Source organism: Sebastes fasciatus, chromosome 14 (genome assembly GCF_043250625.1).
Source record: "Sebastes fasciatus isolate fSebFas1 chromosome 14, fSebFas1.pri, whole genome shotgun sequence".
NCBI lineage: Eukaryota > Metazoa > Chordata > Actinopteri > Perciformes > Sebastidae > Sebastes > Sebastes fasciatus.
The window spans coordinates 23,912,480-23,936,321 of NC_133808.1; the positions used below are offsets into that span (position 1 = coordinate 23,912,480).

The following is a 23,842-nucleotide window of genomic DNA, read 5'->3' on the forward strand; positions in this document are numbered from 1 at the left end:
ATATTAGTGTACATATAATTAAGGATTTATTGGTTCTAGAGCTTAAACGATTAATTTATTAGTTAGACTATTAAACTAAAAATTATTAGACATTTGAGGAGGTCATCTTCTGCTTTGGGAAACAACATTTTTCACCATTTTCCAAAATTTTATAGACCAAACAACTAATCGATTAATCGACGATGAATATTGTTAATCGTTAATTGCATCCCTAATTGGTTCCAAGTGGACCCAGAAGACATTATGAAAACCATTATGCTGTAGGAGAGAGACAGGAGTAGGCTACTGCCAAGTCAAACTGTATAACTGTGTTTATGTGATGTGACTTAAACGTACTAGATGAAAATGAAAAAGTCTTCACCAGATAGTAATCCAAATTGTCAAAATCTGGCATGAACAATGTTGTTACTACAGGCAAATAAATAGTCGTAGAAAAGCTGGACATGATATGCTCTGGGATTCATGTCAATCCAATTGCGTTGCTAGGCAACAGCTTGGGTCCATGTTTACAGGTTTCCTGTCAGCTGATGTCATTCACATACACTGCCAAAATCGCATTCTATGCACTACATCGTTCAACATACTTTTATGTGAATAAACAGTAGTATCTAGTGTCTCCTCCTTGCCGGTTGGAGACGTGTAACCATGGTAACCCGTGCCAACCTCATGCGACCAAATGACGGTTTGTGAGAATCAAAGTCGAAAACTAATTTTAAATATATATTATGTGTAGCGAAGTGAAATCTTATACTTACACTTAAATTGAAGCATTATTGATGTTACAGATCTGTCCGTCAACGTCTGTTTTGACCGTTGTCGTCACTATGGCATTGCATTGTGGGATATTTATGCCGTCATAGTGTTCAGCGTTTGCTTACTGTAATATTTCACTGGAAATAGTATGCGATTCGTGTACTATTGGTTTCGTGTTAAGGTTTCGGACGTACAAAAATATCTCACATACTGTTTTAGTGTACTAAATAGCATGTCAGTGTGGTTTTCTGACGCAACCCTGGTCTATATACTCTGTCACTTTAGTTTTACCATGCACTTTGGGTCGGTATTGGAACACAGCCATCGAGGTTTTAGTTTATTTGTGTCCTTGAGAGACAAATTAGCAAACAGTTGTTTGAGCCAGTATTACACTAATGAATGTGGGCTGCTGTATAACCTAAAGGGAAGAAGGAAGAGAGCGATGGCTCCCAGGTGAAACGGCACGGAAGATGGAAAGAGAGATGCATTTATTTTAAGAGGAAATACAACTGATTTAACAGAGACACATGAAAAAACAAAAACATAGTTATAGGTAATAGACAGGGCCACAGAAATTGAAAACAACTAAATTATAATGGCCATGAGGTGAGATGTGAATCAACGATAAATTATGATTTTAGGTTTCATGTGACTTTTTTTGTGTCTTCCTGTACAGATTCAGGCCGGTCTCATACACTGTTTGTAGCTATACCTACGAAAAGTAATGCACTGTAATTCGTTTGTATCCCAGAACATCAATTTGTATGTAAACTACATAATTTTCACGAAGGTCGGGGTAGCTGGATTGGTCTAAAAATACCGGACCTTCACCCAGGAGACCGACGTTCATGTCCAGTGTGAAACCAGAAGTCAACGTTGATTTATTTTGTCACGTAATTTACGTACTTAAGTAACGTCACTTCCGATGTTATTTTAAGCCAAACCACGATCTCTTCCTAAACCTAACTAAGTAATTTTGTTGCCTAAACTTAAGGAAGTTCTTTCCTGGGAAGACGGAAGTTTATTTTGAAAAGACTGTATGCATGTAACGAGGGGAAAATGACATGTGTTGCTGAACATTCGTAGGAAAACGAATGAAAAAGGAGGAATAACTTTTTCGTGAGATATCATATAAACCGTTGCATGAGAATACGTTGACAGATTACATAGTAAATAATAGATATATCTGTCTATTTACTATGTAATCTGCCAACGTAAAGAATAGATAGATATCCTGACACATTGTATGTGTCTTTATACAGCTGTGGATTGTTGTTGACCAATATCAAAGCATTACCAAGAGGCTTGGACATTTACTCTTATTTTTCTGCTATTCCCTTCCCCTTCCCTCTGTCCTTTCCTGCTTTGACATTTCTGTGTGTAATCCTTTGAGCTTATCAGTGATGATAAGTCTCCGTTACCCAGAGCTTTGGCTGCCTCAGAGAGTTTATGCATGATAAGCAACGTAAAACCACCTGAAATCACAAGTGCATGAAATAGATGTTGGAAATGTAATGCTACCCACATTGTATTACACAACAACAACAACAACACTTTTCACTGCTAACTTCAAATATTTTTAATATATCTGCAGAATGTTAATTTGTTTCCACTACAATATTCGTTCCGGGCAACTAAAGCGTGATTACTGTCTACACAGCAAACTTAAATCACAAGGGATGTTGACTTTGGCAGAATTACTGCACTAAATACTTATTTTGTCATTAATCACAGAGCCAACATGGCTGCTTTTAGTGGAAAAATAGCTTTCCATTATGTTGAGACATAAGAAATAAGTTGATGCTGTCGCTGCAGTACCTTTATAGATGATAGATGCAGCACAGGTGCATGTCAGTATAATTATTAAAGATGTGCTTTTTTGTTCTTTTATGTTATGTATGATCTAGCGTGAGGGCAATAGTTGAAATCGCTGTATTCCATTTTCCAAGTCTCCCAGTTTAGAAATGATATTTCTTTCATATTTTCTTCATTTGTTCCGAGAGGCTTTTGTTCAGAGCTCTATGCCCATGAGGTAAAACCCAAGGTCCCACTGCCCTCCAGCTGAGAGACATCCTCTTTATATCAAAGGCATAATCAGGATTGCATTATGTGAAGCAGGAGAAAAATAACTCTCTGTAGCGCGCTAACTCTGATAATGGTCTGCCGCTCCTTGAAAAGAAGAATTGGAAACACACTAGGCAGTAATCAGAAAGCCAAGTGGAAAATAGGAAGAAAAACCTTTGTTGGTTCATTGTGTGTTTTCTTAATGTGTTTTTTAAATCTGCAAGTGTTTTGCTCCTCAAGGCCACTGCCCTTTATTTATATAACTTCATCAAACTGCTTACATGCCCAAAAAGTGTGCATTACTTTCAGTAGAACTAAGAGGAGATGGTAAAGGGTAACTTTGGTATTTTTCAACCCTATATTCCCATGTTTTTGTGTCAAAGTGACTAATGGGGACAATAATTAGTCCAGTATTGAGTGAGAATGCTCCAGACCGCTAAATGAGCTGTAATGTAATCGCTCGAGGCAATTCCTCACAGTCAATGTACATCCACTAAAAGTGCTTGTTTTTGCCACTGACAGGCTCAGATTGTTATTATAAGTGTCTGACAACATTATGGAAAGGACCTTACAGAGAAATAAAATGATTTTCGTTATACCTTCCGCTTGATTTCGGTCTGTTTGTTATTGTCTGTGTCGCTTGGAGAAGCCTCGCTCTGAAACCTTGCGTCGCATCCACATTGTCGAAATCAGCTAAATATTTAGCCATGACATTCAAAATCTTTTAGATAACACTAATGCTCGGTACACATTACACAAGAATCAAGCCCATTTTAGGCTTGATTCCCCGCTCTCGACAATCGTTAGCAGAGCCCCGATTTGTGATGGTTCTAAAGATTATCTTACCAGATATTACTGTGGTGTGAGGTTTGTTAAGAGTGTTTTTTACATCCCCCGATCGGGGCGATTACATTGCATTACACCCTCAATACTGGACCAATTTCAGAAACTGGTGTCCCCATTAGTTACTTTTACAAAAAAAACATGGGAAAATAGAGTCCAGGTTGAAAAACACCCAATTTACCCTTTAACAGTAAATGTGGTATTGTCTTGAAACGTTGTCCATTCTTTCGCTGTTTCCCTCTAATTCAGGAAAGATCCAGAAGGATGGAAGAAAGGAGTCATGTAAACCTATACTCAAAGTGGAGTACAAGACCTCGAGGAACAGGTGTGTGTGTGTGTGTGTGTGTGTGTGTCAGATTGCATGATTTCATGAAGGTTCCTGATTAAACTAAATTATGATTGGAATATAATCATGGGGAGATTTATCCTGTGGTGGTTATTTCATCATGTAGTGAATTAACAATCAAAAGCCACCAACAGAAACAAAAAAAGCTGTCATGTTTTTGGCAAAACATTATTTTATGATTGTAGGCCCTTAAAATGTGCTCACAGGGAGTGGAAAGTGAAATTACACATTTTAATTGTAATAAATTATACAGTTATACAAGCATTGTGATATCAATTACAGAATTGCCAGATAAAATATGTCTAATAAATGGTTGAACTGTTTGATTAATGGATTTATTCATTCATTCCTGTTCTCCCTCCACAACAGCGAGCCTTTTGTTATCTTCTCTGGGGGCCTTTCATATGACAAGGCAGGGCGGCGGCCTACGTTAACCATCATGCACGGCAAGGCCATCACCGTGCTGGAGATGGACTATCCTATTGTAGAGTTCATGGCGCTCTGCGAGACTCCTTACAACAACGGTGAGTGCATACAAACACAATGACAAAGCCGGTGTCACGTATTTTCTGGATTCAGCTTCAGTGGTTTTTTATGGTTTTAAAGCCACGCAGAAGGTTTAGGTTTTATTTTGTTCAAGTTTTAAGATATCGTTTCTGAGTTTTCTGCTGCCATAAAAAATAAATGGAGGGGACTAGAATCTAGTTTGTGATGCTTCAGGCATTAAAAAATACTTTAAAAGAATCAATACACAAACCAAAATGACGAAAAAGTCACAAATCCACATGTAATAGAAGAAAGATGAGGTGAATCCGATATTTGTGCATCTCCTGTAATCTTTTAGTTGCAACACGGTTTCCTCAAAAATGACACACAAGTCAAACTCACAATTTTCTAAGACACGTCGAAAGCCCTCAAAGATTCCACTGCTTAGAGCTACAGCGATTAATCGATTAGTTGTCAACTATTAAATTAATCACCAACTCTTTTGATAATCGATTAATCGTTTGAGTCATTTTTTTAAGAAAAAAAGTACAAAATTCTTTGATTCCAGCTTCTTAAATGTGAATATGTTCTGGTTTCTTTTCTCCTCTAAGACATTTGAGGACATCATCTTGGGCTTTTGGAAACACTGATCAACATTTTTCAGCATTTTCTGAAATTTTATGGACCAAACAACTAATCAATTAATCGTGAAAGTAATCAACAGGTTGATTGACAATGAAAATAATTGTTAGTTGCAGCCCTATACCGTTCAGGAAATAGATTTTCAAATGATTTTTGTTGTGCAGCAGGTTGAATGTTTTGCACACCTGCAGGTTTGAGGATTCTGTAAATGTGTCCACAGCAGCAGCAAGTGTTGTCAAACAACCTGACCTGTTCAGTGACTGACTGTGTGTGTGTGTGTGAATTTAATCAACAATACAAAACTCTCAAATGTAAAAAATTATGGTTTTATTTAGAGGTTCAAACTCAAGTTATGTTTTGGTTGGACATTTTTCCTGTGTGCCATAAAGAGGGCTCTAGATTGATTAAATATTATCCTAAGAACACTTTAAAAAGTCTATTTTCTATGTGTGGTTGTAACTGATGTAAAAAATGGATTAAGCATTATCCTCTTCAGTTTGTCTTTGTATCTTACAGAGGTCCAGGAGCCGTACGCAGTGGTGGTGCTTCTGGAGAAGGACTTAATCGTGGTTGATCTGACACAGAGCAAGTATGTATTACAGAGATGTAAACACATGTGACTGAGAGAGTCTCATCATCACATCAGGGGAAAACACTACTTATACCTTTCCTCCATAAGCCGAATCCTGTCACAGTCAGTGACAAAATGAAAGCCACTATCTAACCTAACCAGTATCACTGGAATCTTCAGGGAGAATCTCTGAGTAAAGACGTGTCACTTTGCTCTGGAGGTGAAAACGCTACCACTCCACTTAAATTAACTTGTTATCACTATTGGAGGGAATGAAAGTGAAGGTGAAAGGTCCCGATGTGGCGCAGTTGTGACTGATTATCACCTCAGGCCAGGGAATACATTTGAATAGCAGCAACACACTATAAATTAGGCCTCGGTGTGAGTAGGAGGGTTTAAATTAGGTTGCCTAGTTAATTAGGTTACCTAATTAAAGCTGTTAGATATATATATCTCCTGATGGCTTAATGTTTTTTTAAACTTGTCAAGATTGTCTTCGCCGACATTGTCAGCTCATTGATTAGCTGCTAATCCTGTTTAAATTGTCCATTATAAATAAGTCTGTGGCCTGCACGTAGAGGGTGTAGTGTATGGTGTATTTGATAGCTAATACACAATATATACCTTCACACTCATATTCATAAAGTTTACTGATCTAGGAATAATTAGTATTTGTGACATAATTGCGACATGTGGTACAGTAGCACACCTGGAAATCTTTCAGCCATATTTCTATGTGGGCACATAGCGGTGTCAGTCTGATTATATACGCAATAGGGCTGTCAAAGTTTACGTGATAATATTGTTTTAACGCACATTTTTTTTAACGCCACTAATTTCTTGTAGCCGGCTCAGTTTTAGAGCTAGAGTGAAGATACAGGCATCATATGAAACTAAAAAACCTAAGGAATCTGTTGGTACCAACCATGTCATACTAGCTCGTCATGAAATAAGCTAAATAACGCACCAAACGTACGCTAAATTTTGGCGAGGAAAAACTGGCATGGCCCTTTTCAAAGGGGTCCCTTGACCTCTGACCTCAAGATATGTGAATGAAAATGGGTTCTATGGGTACCCACGAGTCTCACCTTTACAGACATGCCCACTTTATGATAATCACATGCAGTTTTGGGGCAAGTCATAGTCAAGTCAGCACACTGACACACTGACAGCTGTTGTTACCTGTTGGGCTGCAGTTTGCCATGTTATGAATTGAGCATATTTGTTTATGCTAAATGCAGTACCTGTGAGGGTTTCTGGGTAATATTTGTCATTGTTTTGTGTTGTTCATTGATTTCCAATAATAAATATATGCATACATTTGCATAAAGCAAGCATATTTTCCCACTCCCATGTTGATAAGAGTTTTAAATACTTGACAAACCTGTACATTTTGAACAGATAACAAATGCGTGATTAATTTGCGATCAATCGCGATTAACTATTTGAATCGATTGACATGCAACAATGCCAGTGAGGCCGAGTATGCTGTAGATTAAGAGGTGAAAGTGTGATACATTTTAGTAATGATGATCCTATAATTCAGTTCCAGTAGTAATTTGTCTAAGGAAAATAAAGTGTGCAACCTTTAATGGGTATTTTTCTGATTCCACTATGCAGTGCACATGCAAACAGATCAATTATCTCCTTGTTGTTATTTCATGCTGACTTCAACTTCCCGTTTTGCCGTAGCGGCATATAATCTTCTACACCATATATCATATGCACGTGTCTTGCAGCTTCCCTGTCTTTGAGAACCCTTACCCCATGGACGTCCACGAGTCTCCAGTTACCTGCACGGCCTATTTTGCAGACTGTCCGCCCGACATTATCCCCATCCTCTACTCGATAGGAGCTAAACACAAGAAGACCGGCTACAGCCAAAAGGTAGGAGAGGGAAAATATGCGGGATAAATTATAATACCCTCCTTTTGTGCTGTATGTGACTCTTTTTTTTTTGCCAGTTTCAGCCTTGATTGGCAATTTATTCTACTTGTGATGTTTGTGTAAAGTAAAAAGAAAATCTTTTCAGTAATGTTTTCAGAGTGTCGGAAAAGTTATAAAGGTGCTTGTATAATGATGGGCCTGTGCGCACCACTGCTTTGCTCTCAAGGTTGCTGTAATCTGAATGATCTTCACAATTTATGAAAAAAAAAATCAGCCTAACAAAATAATTGCTGTTATGAACTTGAATCAAATGATTGTTTTTTTATTAAATATGAGTCATTTTAATCAGTGTAGTTTTGTATTTGAGGATGAAAGCATGTGATGTTGAAAAATTCTCAACATGATTATTCTGTGTTTTGGAACATAATGGAAATCTTACCAACAGGGCTCAGTGGGAGAAAAGCAATAGATGATATGATTGGGTTTTTAAAATAATAGATGCTCTGTTTGTAACCGTGTCAGGAGTGGCCAGTCGCCGGAGGATTGTGGACGTTAGGCTCCCACACCTACCCAGAGATCATTGTCACAGGGTATGTCACAAATATTCACAGCGATATTATGTCGATGCAGAGACCTTGTTAGTCCAAAACACATGGTGATCATTAGCCCAAGCTGTCCCAATTAAAAGGGAATGTACAGTATGTGTGTCCTCACTAACATCTTGACAGGACCAGCACAGCACAGCCTGGGGCCATATGTGTTGTAACGGCTTGACAGAGACGTTAACCTGTTCTGAAGGAAGTGCGCTGGGTGTTGTCTGCTTCTAGGCAGCACTCGAATCCTGCACAGTGTAGCATTTATAATCAATAATAATCACTGCCCATTTTTTAAAGAGGACCTATTATACTTGTAAGTGTTCCCCTTTTCATTTAGTGTAATATATGTTGTTTTGTGCATGTAAAAGGTCTGCAAAGTTACAAAGTCCAAGCCAAAGGGAATTTGGAACAGAACAGAAACTCTTCTCCTGAACTGCCTAAAACGCCTCGCTTGAAGTCCTACCTTTTCTTTCGTAACGTGGTGATGTCACCAAGTAACACATGTGCATAATACCTGTCTAGCGGCTAGTTTGGCACGCCCTCAAACAAAGGTAGTTAGAGCGGAGCTGAGGCCTGTACTACGAAGCAAGTTCAACATACCCAGGGTATCTTCTCGTTATCTGGTTTAACTAACCCTAACAAACGAGATCCCGCTAAGCGGTCCTACGACGGTGGTTATCAACAACAAGCATTTTACAAAACAAGAATAAACTATAATATTAGACAAATACGAAGATGTTAAACACTTAATCTAGACTAATAGTAACACAGTTGCAGGAAGGACGTCTGTCAAAAGGAAAAATTGACGATGTGTGAATGTCTAAATGAACAGACTTAAGCTATTAACGGAATACTCAAAAGTCAGATATGTTTGTCTAGATGCGACAGTGACATACTGTATAAATAAATTTCAAAATAAAATGGATGAATAGATACAGTAGGCGACATTTTGCCCTTTGGTAATGATACAGCGTGTATGATTATTTCAACCTTCTTTTAGCTGCGTCCTCGACTCCGGCGGTGTGAAACGGACTTGACAGCAAATAAAATAAATAAATATAAAAACATAATTCATAGCAGTAAGCACCCACAGCATACAGCCAGCTGTCCTTCCTGCATTTGTCAGTTTAAATTGTGTTGCTTTTAGCCTGGATAATGACTGTAACTTCTTTGTCTTTCTGTAATGTTATCATACGATCTGCGCACCGAGCTCTGATTGGTCAGTAGGCGATGCTTTCATATGAGTTGATCTGTTATCTGGAACATAACCTGTTCTGGAGTATGTTAGGTGTTCAAACAGAGCGTTTCAGACAGAGGATGAAAAGAGGTGCTGCAGCACAGCCGATATGAGGAAAATAAAGCGTTTTTTGAACATAAAAGCACGTAAACATGTTCTCGTAGAAACCCACAATACAAGTATGCACCTGAAAAAGAGCAGAATAGGTCCTCTTTAAGATCTAAGACAGCTGCAACAATTTATTACAGTTGGGGAATTTGTGGCGATAAATAAAGGAGCGAGGTTAAATGTTTTCCCTCTAATGTCCTGATCCAGTCTCACAGTAATTAAACAAGCTCATTTTGCCGAATAGACAAAAGAACTGTTCTTTCTCTTTGTTCAGACACGCTGACGGATCAATTAAGTTTTGGGACGCATCTGCAAGTAAGTCCACTCTCTTTAAAGCCTTTCTGTCTTTGTGAGCTTTGTTCATCTCAGGCTATTGTCACACAGCTTGCTCCAATAAACAATATGTTTTCATGAATCCCATGGTGAGTAATTTCATATTTGCCATGGGCTCTCAGCTCAATGCGAATTAATAGCACTATTGTCATATGAGATGCTCTACAACAAATAAAAGGCCCATTGTGACGTTCACAGATGGCTACACACTAAACACCCAGCATGTAAATGAGAGGTTTTCTCTGGTCTGTGGATTACTTTAACTTTGCATTGCAGCATATCTGCTTGGCTTAACTTTCTTAGCTTAGTGATATCTGCTTACTCTCAAAGCTCAAACTAAACATAGCAGCCTAAAGCTACTGTATAGTGGCATGCTGGTTAGTTAGTTTCCTAACCTTTCGTGATAATAATACACACATTAAACCATTTTATTTGTATATGTCAAAAAAAACACAAGGTTATTTTCTAATGCCATGCAGCTCGCATAATGTTTTGACATGTATTTTCCTTATATCTTCTTTATTTTCTTCTTTATTCCTTATTACTTTACATGTATCTTTGCTATAAATGACTCAAGTCCTCCTTGGATCAACAAATAAATGTTGCACAAACAATGAGGACGCATGTTTCCTAGCACCTTAGCTGTTTTTGTTGATAAAAGCTCAGCACAGTTTAGTGTGAAGTAAAATCAGAGAGCTGTAGTCACTTTTCTCTCAAACAGTCACATTACCTACCTAATGCCTTTTATACAGCTGCACCAAACATAGTTATTCATGGTGAAAATGGCCCACTAAATGGAGACTAGAGACAAAAAGAGGTATGAAAATATTATTGTTTTCTGGATGATGGAGAATAGCGAGATATAAAACTGAATCCAAAGGCAGATGGAGGCTATTAGGCTGTTGTTATTGTATCTTTTTTACAATCCCATGTAAAGGTCTAAACCAACAGATGTATATTTCACCAAAATTAACCATTTCTCTGACCAGTCACATTACAGATGTTGTACAAGCTGAAGACCTCCAAAGCGTTTGAGAAGCCAAAGCCAGTTGAGGGCCGGGCGGCCGAGTTGGTGGAAGAAGACCCCTTCGCTATTCAGATGGTCAACTGGTGTACCCAGAGTCGCATCTTCTGTGTGGTTGGCATCTCGTCCCACATCATCCTGTATCGCTTCAGCAAATACGATGCCAACACTCAGATAGTGGTGAGTGACATGAGAATCAAGGTAAAAGGAGTGACATCCTGGTGCGCTATGTAAGGAGTGTAAGTAAGGTAATTCTTACAAAATCTTAAGTGACTGTGTTTCAGAAATATGTTATGATCCGAGCCTTGTGTTTTTGTAGTTCACTGTAGTAGTCACATTGTTACAGGATTGGAAATAGTTATTGTGACTATTCATATTGTGTCTGTGTCATCCTCAGTCACTAGAGGTGCGTCTTCAGTGTGAGGCGGAGGACGTCATCTCTCCGTCCGACAATGAAAACAACCCCTGCTTCTCAGAGTCCAGCCCCCACTCACCCCAACACCCAGCTAGCCCCGGCAGTCGGACACCCGAGGGGAACAAAGACAGCCTCCCCTGCCTTAAGTAAGAACTCCTCACACACATCAGAGTTTCTCCGCAACAAATAACAAATATCTGTTTTTTTTCTGTAACCAAACTGAATATTTGTATCAAATGCATGAACAATCAAACTTGGATGAGGAGAGCAAACTCCTCTGTCAAGATATAATTCAATAGTCATTATGATACATGATAAGCTCCAGCTTACAGTAAATTAAACGCTGGTTATGAATGCTCCTCTGTTGATTTGGATCTTTGGATCTTCTTTTACATCTTAACAAATGACACCTTATTGTTTGTACTACAGTGTCCTTCCTAATCTGTCAGGGGATGATGTATATAAAAACAGGTTGCCCTTTATGTTACCGTCATGTATTTATTGACTACATTCAAAGTGCAGTGATTAGCCTGTTGCCCTGGTGGGATCCATCATTTTGCATTCTAACCTCACAGACAACACCATGTTTGACCTTTGCCATGTTCAATACCGTATGCTGTTTTAGATTGTTATAGATATATATGATTGTACGTGCACATTTGTAGCAGATGTATCCATCAATCTGCAGTTTCCACCCCATTTTCCATGCATACTCACTGTTTAGCCGTTAGTTATTGACACTTTTCCAGTGAATTTTCATTATGGAAACAAACATGTTGCAATGTGTGTTTCTTTCTCACTAAAGCCCTGTTTCCACCGCAGGAACTTTCCCCTGAACTAGGAACCTTTTGAGGAGCTCATTGCGTTTCCACCGCAGGGACCAGGGTCTCAATTATTTTTAGGGGACATTTTTTGGGCGGGGTGTAGTACTTTCTGAAAGTACCGGGATATTCAGTGTAGAGTTTGCGGGGATAACCGTCGCTGTTTAGTCAAACACACACACACAGACACACACAGCCACTGCTTTAACGGCTTCAACTCGTGAACTGCCTCACTCATAAACAAGGAAGTACTCTTTGTTTGACAGCATTGAAAGTAGAGTTAGGCTCTGCTGTCGGCCTCCCGACTCATTAAAAAAAGACAGAGGGTAAAAGAAAGAGAGAGATTATGAGGGCGAGCGGTAGCGTTAGAAGAGGGAGATAGTGATGGTGATAGATGGTGCTGTGAAAGAAACGTTATTTTGTTTCACGCCGATTACGTTCTAAAGCACAAATAAATAACCATCAGATGATTTGCTGTGGGGACAGACGCTCTTAATTTTCCTCATTTCCCTCCTCTGCATTTCATTCATTACATCCGACGTTCATCAGTAAATATTATGCAACAGTAAATATCATTGCAGTGAGACGAGTCCTACTGTTTCTTTTTTTTCAACGTGTTTATTAGATGAAATGGGTGTTTACCGCTGCGACCACCAGCAGCCCTCATCTCATGTCATGTTGCTTTTTCATACGTCATTTACCTAATCTCTGCAGGTCTTTACACCGCTATGGAAATGCTGACAACAGTGGGCTGAAGGAAGCTTTTAGTTCTTTGAAAAGTAGTTCCCGGGACTAAAAATTACCAGGAACTTCTTGGTAGAAATGGGGCTTAAGTACTGTATTTATATTACACAGTACTCTCTTCTTTACATCTGTTTCAGGGTGAAGGACCGGATGGTTCGGGTTCCTCCTGGCTACCAGGCGGAGCTGGTCATCCAGCTGCTGTGGGTAGACGGAGAACCTCCACAACAGATCACCAGCCTGGACATCAACTCTGCCTATGGCCTGTAAGTCTCCAGATGCATGGCAGTCTCTCTGTCTGCTGGTCCAAGTATCCATCTGTGTGACTATTCATCTGTTTGTCTAGATTAGGAATATGGGCAAGGCATTTCTTCATTATTCGGTTCCATATCTTTGCTAGTCTGTATTCAGGACAGCAATCCCTATTATAGTTTAGAGGAGTTTGCACAAATTGGTTACGGACAAAGCTTCTGAAATCTTTGATTATTGTCTTGGTGCAATGGTAGCTTTAACTTAACGATTATTGAGCTTTATAGTGCCGTCATTAACAGCAATATTGGAAGTAAAGCAGATAGTGGAATCTTTACTAAGGTTACAACTGACAGACCAAGAAGGTTTTTTTAATTGTTAGATGTAAATTGCTAGTAGCTTTAACCCAGCAAAGCACCAGATAATTCATCTTATATTAAAGTTGTAACAGAGGAATGCATGTCGGTGGTTCCAAATGGCAGCAAGAGGAGACAGTTTGTCAGTGGTTCAAACTCCAACCTCTAGAAATCATCTAACACACTGACTCTAAGCCACACACAGCATGTTGGTGTGTACGCTCCATCTGTCTGTGTGTATCTGTGTCTCCATTGGCCCGTCTCTCCATTTTTATATGTTGAGTTTTTGGAGTATTATAATTTAGAAATACTTGAAGTTGGTGAAGTAACTGTATAAGGTTGCGATACCACCATAGCTGCAGACCAATGAATAAAAGTTACCAGCAGTAGTTAGAAACACCAAGCATATATTACAGTAGCATTATTAGTTTAGCAATAACTTGGCAAGTCATTATAATCCACAACAAGCTCTTCTGACACGCAGAAATGATGGAAGTAGTACATTTAACCCTGCTTGGTTAGGGTCAGTATTGTTGCTATTATTATTAATAAACCCTGAGCACAGGGTTAGAACAGTGTTTAAATGGTTTCCAGTAACTCGGTTTGAGGTGTCTTGACAAACAAATGTACCACTTGCCAGCCAATCAGACAAAAACACCGTATTTTCTGTGGCCATAGATGTAACACTGAATAAAGTGAGTGATGGTCGAGGTGGTGGCCAGTGAATAGCAGTTGTCAGCAGCAGTAGTAACGAGATACATGGCAGGTTAAATAGGTCAGTCTGTCATGTGTAAGTGTGCTATCGAGCATGTAGTGAGAGCAGTACACACCTGGAGATAACACCAGCTGGTCATGTTAGTGTTTATTTATTTATGAAGAGTGAGGGCTTGAAGGGTGACTTTGGTATTTTTCAACCTGGACCCTATTGTCCCATGGTTTTGTGTCTAACTAACTAGTGGGGAAAACAATTCTGAAGTTGGTCCAATATTGAGGGAGAGCGCTTTAGACGGCAGCTGCTCACAGGCTGCAATATGGTGCTATTGGGGCAAGCTGGCACCGTCATTTACGTCCACTAAAAATGCTTGTTTTTGCCATGACAGGCTCTGATTGTTATTATAAGTGTCTGACAACATTATGGAAAGAGTCTCGCTCGAGGAGAAGTCAAAAATCTGGCGAGGTGACGTGTTGTGGGAAGACAACAGTGGAATAGTGGAATACATCCATGGTGGAAAAGCGAGTGGCAGCCTGGCAGAGTTTGTTGTGTTGGAGTACAGAAAGCGTAGCTTAGTGTTATCTAAAACATTTTCAATGTCATGGCTGAATATTTAGATGATTTCAACAATGTGGACGAGGTCTTTGAATTCGATGGCTGACCGTATTTATTTGAGCCAAAGTATACGGATATTCAGATTTCACAACGAGACTTCTCCTTGAGCAGGACTTGGACACAATAACAAACAGACCGGATCAAGCCAAAGGTCAAGAAAAAGGTTTTATTTCTCTGTAGGGTCCTTTCCATAATGTTGTCAGACACTTATAATAACAATCTGAGCCTGTCAGTGGCAAAAACAAGCACTTTTAGTGAACGTAACGTTACATTGACACTGCTCACTTGCCTTCGCAGTGTGTTTCGCTGCTGCTGGTTACAGCGCTCTCCCTCAATATTGGACCAATTTCAAAAATTGTCCTCATTAGTCAATTAGACACAAAAGCATGGGGAAATAGACGATCAGGTTGAAAAATACAGAAGCTACTTTTTAAAAGCATTTGGATATTGGGATGTGGGGTCGAGGGACTATGAAATGCCATATTCAGCACCGCTTTTGCTTACATAGTACAGTCAATATCAAAATTGTTGTTTTCACACAGGCAGAGCTGGGTTACAACCCAAAAAGTTGCCCGCATTGAGCTTTCCTCACTGCATTGTGTGCAGGCCTGCAGTCAGAACTAATTTCAAGATAGTAAACTGGACCCCTGAGTCTGAACCGAGCCTCTAGTTGGCTGAAACCTTATTATTTCTGTCCGTCTTCTTCTGTCTCCTTTCTGTCTCTGCTATCTTTCATTATAGATAGCATATAACTGTAAAACTATGCAAAGTACCTGATGTTGACTTGAGTAATGGTTGACATTTTTTTTATAATATTTAAGTTTTCAAAATTAAAAAAACATAAGTGTGTTTGTGTTGAAGAGAAGTTGATTAACTTCCTGAGCCCAGACTGCTTTAAGACCACTTGTATGGTTTTTGCTGTGAAAAGAAGTTCTGCTGGCAGAAACCAATAAAATCACAGCTCTTTTAAAACAGATCTATAGGGGTCAAGGCAGGGCCTTCATTTGCCTCTCTCCTCTAAAGCTATTCACAGCTTGAATAGAATTGCGGAAATTGATTTATTTTGTTTCATTCTTTTTTGCTTTTTCCCCTCAAACCGACTTATGAAAAACACACACCCACACTCACATTTAGATTTCAGTTCCTTTTTACTTCACTTTAGTGTATGTTGTACTTGTTATGTTGCAAGCAGAATTTAATATCCGTCCATCATTGACATCTGTTAAAATGGTAACAGTGAACATAATATAAAAGAAGCATTACAGTAGGAAACAGCAACATAAAAACACATAACACAAAGACTCCACTTAGCGGCAATACATCACTGCCACATTAATGTCTTTACACATTACTAAAAACACCACAACAGCACACAGCTGTCTCCTCAGGTCTCATCCATGTCACAAATGTGTATACCAAAGGATAAGTTCACTGTTAAGTCTTACTAAAATGTTTTGTATCATTTATAAATGTGCATCGTGCAAGAAGAGACCTCACTGACAGCTTAAGTTTCAAGAAACTAATTACTAAAGTTGCAGCTTCTCACTGGGATTAACTTCTCTTTGCTAAATGTATGTCAACTTAATGAAAGTCTGTACGACAGTAAGTGTAGTAATGCTATTTGCATTTGACTGATTGAATTCCTCTCCTGAAATTGCGAATAAAAAGTCAGCCGATCAGACTGTTGTCAGGCCATTAAATAGGTATTATCGGTCGCTATAAGCACCATAGATGTGGACCAACAGGGGCCTACTACACCCAATATTAGGTTTTACTATCTATACACATGGTAGATCACCGAAAGAAGTTAAAAAAGAACACGACAGCGACCTCTAGCGACCGTAGTTATTATGACAGGAGCAGAAGCGGAAGTCTGTCTGCGTGAAACTCCATATGGGGTGGAGGTCAACATTTTGGCCATCAACATTTTTAGGCAACCAAATATGTTATAATTAACTTTAATGAACTGAGAACACACTGTGAAAGGGTTAAAGTTGTAAGACGAAAACGCGGACAACTCCTAGACCGGACAACGCTGTAGTAGCGACCTGTCAATCACAAGGTAGCCATGTCCTAAAGCATACCCTGCTTTATGGTCTATTTGTGTCTAAATGGGACCATAATTTACTAAATGAACATCATGCTGTGTTGAAGACGACTTAAAACTAGCGATTGAGACCATAAACTCATGTTTACAATGTTTACTGAGTAGACTTACAATCAGACTTCTTTTAGCTTATAGGCTTATAGTGACCAATAAAACCAACACCTATTTAATGGCCTGATAACAGTTGAAAAAAAGGGAGGTGGTTACATAACTGATGACAGACTGTAGCAGAACTCTTTTCTTTCCCACCATTTTTCTTCTTTCGCTTTGCTCTATGAATGACGAGTTGCCCGGTAATGTCTTTTTTGCCGTTTGTGTAGTGAGACTCAAGCTGTGTTGAAGTGTCGCTCGTACTGAAAGGCTCAGATAAGGGTAGGCTTTTCGCCACCGCTGCCTTCGCACTTGCTGGTTTTATTCTGAGTGATGTGTTTTCAAATGCGTAATCATGGTGTTGAAATTGTTGTTTACACAAACTACATGACAAAAAGCCATTTCAAACACTTTGTAAAAATGTTCCAAATCAGAGACAACACTGCGGTTATTGTTGTCGCGACCCGAACCATCTGACCATGTGACAGTAATGTAAAGTGAAGCAGGCATCTGCATGGTGGATACAGGAGAGCAATGATTGACTGGGCAGCAACAAGCTTGAGTGACATTAATGTATTCGCCTCACTTATTTCAGCATTTTCCTCTGATGGCTGGATTGAAAGAACCATTCCTTGTGAATATTGTCTAATTCTGGTCAACTGGAACATCTTTTGTATGAAAAATGACTGCCAACAAATTTCATCAGTTAAGCCAGGGGCTCTAGAGCAGCAGGTGGCAATGGGGCTTATGGGAAATCATGGTATTAAAATTCAAAAACAGCAGCAATAGCAGTGTGAGATAAAGACGGGCCTTTGTTGACAGTAATTAGACCAAAATGTCACGGTTAATTTGACGGTGTCTGATAGTGCTACGTGTAGCACCTTTAATGTCAATGAGAATAAACCGGTGAAATACACCTGCCAGCAGTGTAAAATGTCTCAGCTGAATAACTCTTTCTCCTCCATGTAAATGCAAATGTCTGTGTGTGTGTGTGTGTCTGTGCATGTGCACGTGCTTCCTTGCTGCGTTTGTGTGTGTCCAGTCTGGCGTTTGGGAACTGTAATGGCCTAGCGGTGGTGGACTACTTACAGAAAACCATCCTCTTGTGTATGTCGACACTGGATCTGTACGGAGCCGCCGACCCTTACCAGCGCCTTACCCGCTCCCCCCGCAGGAACAGACAGTCCACCTCAGGTAGCACGCACACACACACACACCTCTGGGATCCTGCCTACACACACACATGCACGTGTACAACCAACACTCACTGTGCAACCACACAATAACGTGTCATAATGTTGTTGTTACATCCAGACTGTCATCTATTCTCCTGTCCTTCCTCTGGCTCTACTTTCTGTCTTCTTCTGTCCCCTTCCTCTCTATCTCAGGTTAGACTGATCTATCAGAACAATCTGATCTATCTTTCATGAGTAATCTGAAATCAATGATGCAGGTGGTTCTTGTATAGTCGATCAATTCCCCTGCTCTCAAGTCCTTAACCTGATCTATACGATTTGATCAGGTTAAAGGCTTCCCCTACACATGAAGGGCATTTAAGATTCCACACAAGGATGACATCTTCTAGTATTATAGCTCTTGCATTTACTGTAGGAACAATTTTGACGTTTTTGTTCATAAAATATTGTAAAATATTCATATAAAAATATTATTGTTTCATATTTTACAGTTTAAACTGGCCAACAGAATATAAGGTAGCTAAACTTCACTTCTGCCAGCTGCATTATTGAAGTTTCTGTTACACATTAATGTATCAGTAATAAAATCCAATAATATGATATACAGAATGTAATAATATAACTCTGAAAACCCTTTGTCTACTTTAACTTGTGATTTTTCTGCTAATATAGTACTTATTTACTATTTCCTAATTAAGATTTTGCATTCAGGACATTTACTTGCAGTGAAGTATTTAATTGTCTGGTATTGTTACTTTTACTTAAAGGGGCAATCCGTAAGATTTCAGTCCTGGTTGATTTGGCGACACCCCATTTACTGGTGGTAACAGCTAATGTGGTTTAATACTACAGGTCCCAGAATAATGGGGGCAGCAAAACAAACTATTGTCGTTTTAATAGTCAGGAAATAATTGGCCTTTTTCCATCATTCTGTGAGCAACTGTGTTCTGATTTTATGCTGCACACGGCATCAGTCTGCAAACAGCGAAAGAAAAAGTAGTTGGTTACCTCGCTCTTCATCTAACAGCTCACTGTGGATGCTACGTTCCATTACACCTTGCAATATTCAAAACCAATCTGCTGTCAAAAAAAATGAGGAAAATAACCGTTGTCTTCGACACATTTTTGATGAACGATAACAATGATCCAAGTAACATCCAAAAAGATGAGTTTCTGCATCAGCATTCAAAAATCAGTCCAACCTTCCTTCTTCCTTCTCTCTTCTTTGCTCTGTTTCTCCCACACAATAACATACAAAGACAGAAACACACCCGTCCATCTCAGTATGCCTGTCCCAGATCTGCATTATGATATGAAGAGCATGTTAACACATTGGCATTATTATGCATGTTGTCTTTGTCCTTTCTGTTTTTAGTCCTGCTTGAGCGTAGATCTGTAGTCTAAAGCCACAGAGGTCTCGTTGTACTTCCTGACCCCTGCCTCCCTTTTCTCTGCTACCGTTCTCAGCTGGTGATGGTCTCTGAAGGCTCTTATTTATACTTAATGTAGAGATATCCAGCCCCATTATATTGTCTCAAACACAAGCTGCACCTTTCTTATTTGACCCCACAGTAACCTTCGAGGGCACTGCAGCTCCAGTGGTTAAATATTTTAGATGTCGGAGGTCCTTTCAGCAACTTAAAATACTGACTGATCGTATTACATAATTCCCATAAGTGGAGCTGGGAATGCTTTACAGGTATTCAGGATTTGTGTGAAGGGGATATTACTGTAGATGGAGGGATGACTTTGAGCTTTAGAAGCCACTTTCTTCATTTGCTGTTGCATAAGTGCTTTTATTGACAACCACAGCACTTATTGTTCCCAATTTCCTCTTCGGTAAAAGTCTTTCTGTGTTGGGTCTTTAAAATCAATTTGGAGACGGAAGGAAAAATAAAAACAGGCGACTGTAACCTTTTTCTGTACCCCAGGTGGCGGTGGTATGATTTTGAGCTCATGCTATGCTGGAGGTGATATAATACTGACGACAAAAACACTGTGGAAAGGCCAAACTATCTTTAAGCTGCTAGCCTCTTCCCTTTTTAGTAACTTTTTAGATCATAGTTTTCTGTCCTTCCCACAACATTTTTAACTGTTGTCCCCACACATAATGTGTATGTGTATATTATATATATGTCTACCAAATTTAGTGTATTCATTTCATAAATTGATGCTTATTTATTGATCGTTTTAAGTGTCTTTCTCTAGTTATAATAAGGGCTGTCAAAGTTAACGCAATAGAACGCGTTAACGCAAATTTGTTTTAACGCCACTAATTTCTTTAATGTACTAACGCAATCGATATTTTGGGGGTTGTAGTGAGTTCAGTTTTAAAGCTAGAGTGAAGATACTGCTATCATATGAATCTAGAAAGCCTGAGGTATCCATTGGTACCAACCATGTCGTACTGTCATGGCCATTTTCAAAGGGGTCCCTTGACCTCTGACCTCAAGATAGGTGAATGAAAATGGGTTCTATGGGTACCCACGAGTCTCCCCTTTACAGACATGAGTATTGAATACTTGACAAATCTCCCTTTAAGGTACATTTTGAACAGATAAAATATGTGTGATTATTGTAATTAACTATGGACAATCGTGCAATTAATCGCGATTAGATATTTGAATCGATTGACAGCCCTAGTTATAATGCATTATTGATACCATGTTACGACAGCAGGCCTATGGCAAAAAGTATATAAGCAAAGTGCAATGTAAAGCAGTTATTTGATGCAACAGGAGATTTATTTTGATGCTGCTTTGTAAGTAATGATAAATGATATGTTGCCTGCTTGCACAGTAGTTTACCTCTCGTGCAAATGACCGGTCACATCAGCGTTTGTGGGGTTTGCAGCAGTAGCGGGTATATCTTGTCTGTCCTCCCCTGACACTAACTCGGTTGCTGCCTGCTCTTTCTTTTCCTCTCTAAGCCTGTGTGTTCTTCTCTCCCCCTTCCTTCCTTTTATTCCTCCCCTCCCTTCCCTCCGTCCTATCCTAACTCCATCTATCCATCCTCACTTACTTTACCTTCACATACTCTTTACCTTGTTTCCTCCTCCTCTCCTTTTCTTCTTCTTCATCTCCCACCTTCCTGTCCTCTCTCATCTCTCTACCTACACTTCTCACACTTCATTCCCGCCCACCATCCTCTCCACTACTCCTTCCTTCCCTCCTCTTCCTCCTCCTCCCCCTCCTCCTACCTTTTGGTGACTCTGTGGCTGCTGGTGTGGGCATGCGGGCCTGCCTGACAGAGTTTTGCATGCGCGGCCTGTCTAACTTTTATTCAGACTCAAAGAAAAGGATCCGTACATCCTATCAGAGTAAGTCGGGCCTTCCTGAAGGCTGGGGGACTCTGTGTTTGTGTGCAACACATTCTCACTCACAACTCGTCAAATACCGCCGCTTGGTCAGTGCCCCTCGGCATCAGAGACCGACACACGGGGTACCCCTCTTGCGATATTTTCGGACGGACCAAGGACAGCGTGTCAATATATGCTCATTACATGCATAGTGTCCTTTCAAAATAAACTTCCGTTTTCACAGGAAGTTAGGTTTAGGCCACTTAGTCAAGGTTAGGAAACGATCGTGGTTGACGTTAACTTAACTTACTAGCGACTCACATGACTCACAAGGCTGACCATACTAACGACTCGCATGACTCACAGGACTGACGATACTAACGACTCACATGACTCACAGGACTGATGATACTAACGACTCACGTGACTAGCAACTAATGGGACTGACGATACTAAAAAAGTCACATGACTAACGACTTACGAGACTGATGGTACTAATGACTCACGTGACTAGCGACTCACGGGACTGACAATACTGATGACTCACGTGACTAGCGACTCACGGGACTGACGATACTAAATGAGTCACGTGACTTTTAGTTTCCCACGGGACATGAACACCGGCCTCCTGATTGAAAGTCTTGTGATTTTTTTGACCCTCCTGCCCACCCTTAGTGGCCTCTCACTCTATTAATATTGCGTCACTCGCTCCGACCTTCCAATAACACCACGAGTGGGTTTACACTGAAGTTAGTTGAAAGCCCGGTTCGTCACATACTGTCACTAAAGGGTGCCTCCGTGCGTTGGTTTCCAATACCAAGGGGCACTGCCCAAACGGCGGTATTTGATGAGTTGGGAGTGAGAACGGGTTGTTGTGTGCGGCGGGTGGGGGTGGGGATGGGGATGGGAGGTCCGGGGCAGTGTTGTGGTGGAACATACTGGCATTGATGGAGATGGTCGCCATCAACCATCATAGGGACGGGAAGGCGTGATGTGGACTGAAAGCAAAGGGACAAACCAAAGAGATGATTGGAATGAAAGTGCCATATAAAACAGACCGGCCCTATTCCAGTTATGTCTGATGGTATGTCCTTTGCAGAGAGCCACTCCTTTGAGTCTGTCAAGTAAGGGCAGTTATAAATATTATATGATCCATGTGATGTATATTTCAACTGAAGCGTAATGTGGTGAATAAAGGGCCTAGTGAAACTAAAATGTGGGCTTTTGGTTGATATTACAAAGGAATTCTTAGTTTTATACTACATTAAAGGTTTAATCACACTCCCCTTTCAATGTCTTCAATCATTTGCACAGCCAGTGTAAATGACTGAAGGGAATTTGCATTGAGAAGTTTTTGCTGCAAACTTTTACTGAAGAGAAATAATTCAATTAATCAAAATGTTTTGAACTGTGACGACTCAGTGAGGCTGTTAATGAAGCTCTAATGAGCGCGGCTTAAACATCCCACATTTGTAGTCAGACAGAAGAATTAAACATCTCAGCATTTCTGGTGTTTTATTTAAAAAGGAAGTAGACTTCTTCTCGTTCTGGCCTGTGCTTGGTGCATGCGATCAGATTTGATCAGATCCTGATCAAATTTTGTGTTTGTTCTGTTTTGTGTTTTGCTTGTAAATGCCATTTTATCATGAGATTTGCACTACACACTTTAGAGTGCAATTAATAGACATTATATTTGGAAATTGAAAGTAAAAGTCGATATACATTGAACAGATTGTAGTGCAGGTCACATCAGGTTTCAGCCACTCTGCTCCTGAAAGAGCAAATTAAACACTCACAGGGGAAAGATAAATAGCAAATGTCAATAACACCTTTACAAATGATAATTAAATACTGGGAATTGATTTATGCAGCTTATCAGAGATGATAAACCAAAGAGGAACTGTACTCTAAGCTCTTTCTCGGGGCTCTGCGTGGCTGACATCAACTAAGCTGACTTCTGTTAAATCCGTACGACTGTCAAAGTTAAAATAATCTGACAGATTGTGTGTGTTCTACTTTTTCCTTCCTCTCGGCTGACATTGGCTGCGGCAGGCCTTACTGAACTCTCTGACAACCAGCAGTCCATTGACATGGAGAGAAGCAAGTCGCCCACTTCAGGTAACCTGCTGACACACACACACACACACTACCACGTCCACCTTCCCCGTATGGAAATGTATTTTGTGGTTGGCACTGTGAAGCTGGGATGCCTTTGTCTTTCAATGTGAGCGATACCTCCAGTATGCAGCCTGTGGACACCTCACACCCGTCACCAGAGCATCTGCACCTGATGAGTGAATGGCAGCTGTTTGAGGTTGTAGTATGGAGGATGGATTACATTTCACAGTTTTG

At 39.9% G+C, this 23,842-nt stretch overlaps 1 protein-coding gene across 1 annotated transcript in view; it reads left to right on the top strand.

The window, feature by feature from the left end:
* LOC141782038 (syntaxin-binding protein 5-like) overlaps positions 1-23,842 on the top strand; it is a 193,845-nt gene that overhangs the window by 107,031 nt on the left and 62,972 nt on the right. Inside the window, exons 9-20 of the mRNA XM_074658049.1 lie at positions 3,910-3,985; positions 4,376-4,530; positions 5,651-5,723; positions 7,445-7,592; positions 8,115-8,182; positions 9,808-9,848; positions 10,856-11,070; positions 11,288-11,451; positions 13,008-13,133; positions 18,039-18,190; positions 21,443-21,511; positions 23,543-23,608. Coding sequence (XP_074514150.1) covers positions 3,910-3,985; positions 4,376-4,530; positions 5,651-5,723; positions 7,445-7,592; positions 8,115-8,182; positions 9,808-9,848; positions 10,856-11,070; positions 11,288-11,451; positions 13,008-13,133; positions 18,039-18,190; positions 21,443-21,511; positions 23,543-23,608 — 1,353 coding nt within the window. The remainder of the gene's footprint in view (positions 1-3,909; positions 3,986-4,375; positions 4,531-5,650; positions 5,724-7,444; positions 7,593-8,114; positions 8,183-9,807; positions 9,849-10,855; positions 11,071-11,287; positions 11,452-13,007; positions 13,134-18,038; positions 18,191-21,442; positions 21,512-23,542; positions 23,609-23,842) is intronic.